The sequence below is a fragment of the Pygoscelis adeliae genome, unplaced genomic scaffold (genome assembly GCF_000699105.1).
Source record: "Pygoscelis adeliae isolate BGI_AS28 unplaced genomic scaffold, ASM69910v1 Scaffold262, whole genome shotgun sequence".
Classification (NCBI taxonomy): domain Eukaryota; kingdom Metazoa; phylum Chordata; class Aves; order Sphenisciformes; family Spheniscidae; genus Pygoscelis; species Pygoscelis adeliae.
In genome coordinates, this window is record NW_008824184.1 from 934,544 (window position 1) to 934,753 (window position 210).

Consider the following 210-nt stretch of genomic DNA (forward strand, 5'->3'; position numbering starts at 1 on the left):
TCCCCTAAGCACTAATCGTCCTCCCTTCATGTTTCCACAGATTGCCTGGGGACTCCTATCGTCTACTCGCCGGTCAAAGCAGACCTGACTGGAAATATCAAGGTAGGAAGGGGCGTGGGAGGGCTCGGGGGGGTGAACCCCCCAGGCAGAGATGCTGTGGGATTGGAGAGGCAAGATGTGGAGGTGTTTAAAAAGGGCTTTTCTTCCCAT

General features: G+C 54.8%; 1 protein-coding gene across 1 annotated transcript in view; it reads left to right on the forward strand.

Moving 5' to 3' along the window:
* Window positions 1-210, forward strand: part of GLTP (glycolipid transfer protein) — a 6,563-nt gene that overhangs the window by 3,160 nt on the left and 3,193 nt on the right. Inside the window, exon 2 of the mRNA XM_009334434.1 lies at window positions 41-170. Coding sequence (XP_009332709.1) covers window positions 41-170 — 130 coding nt within the window. The remainder of the gene's footprint in view (window positions 1-40; window positions 171-210) is intronic.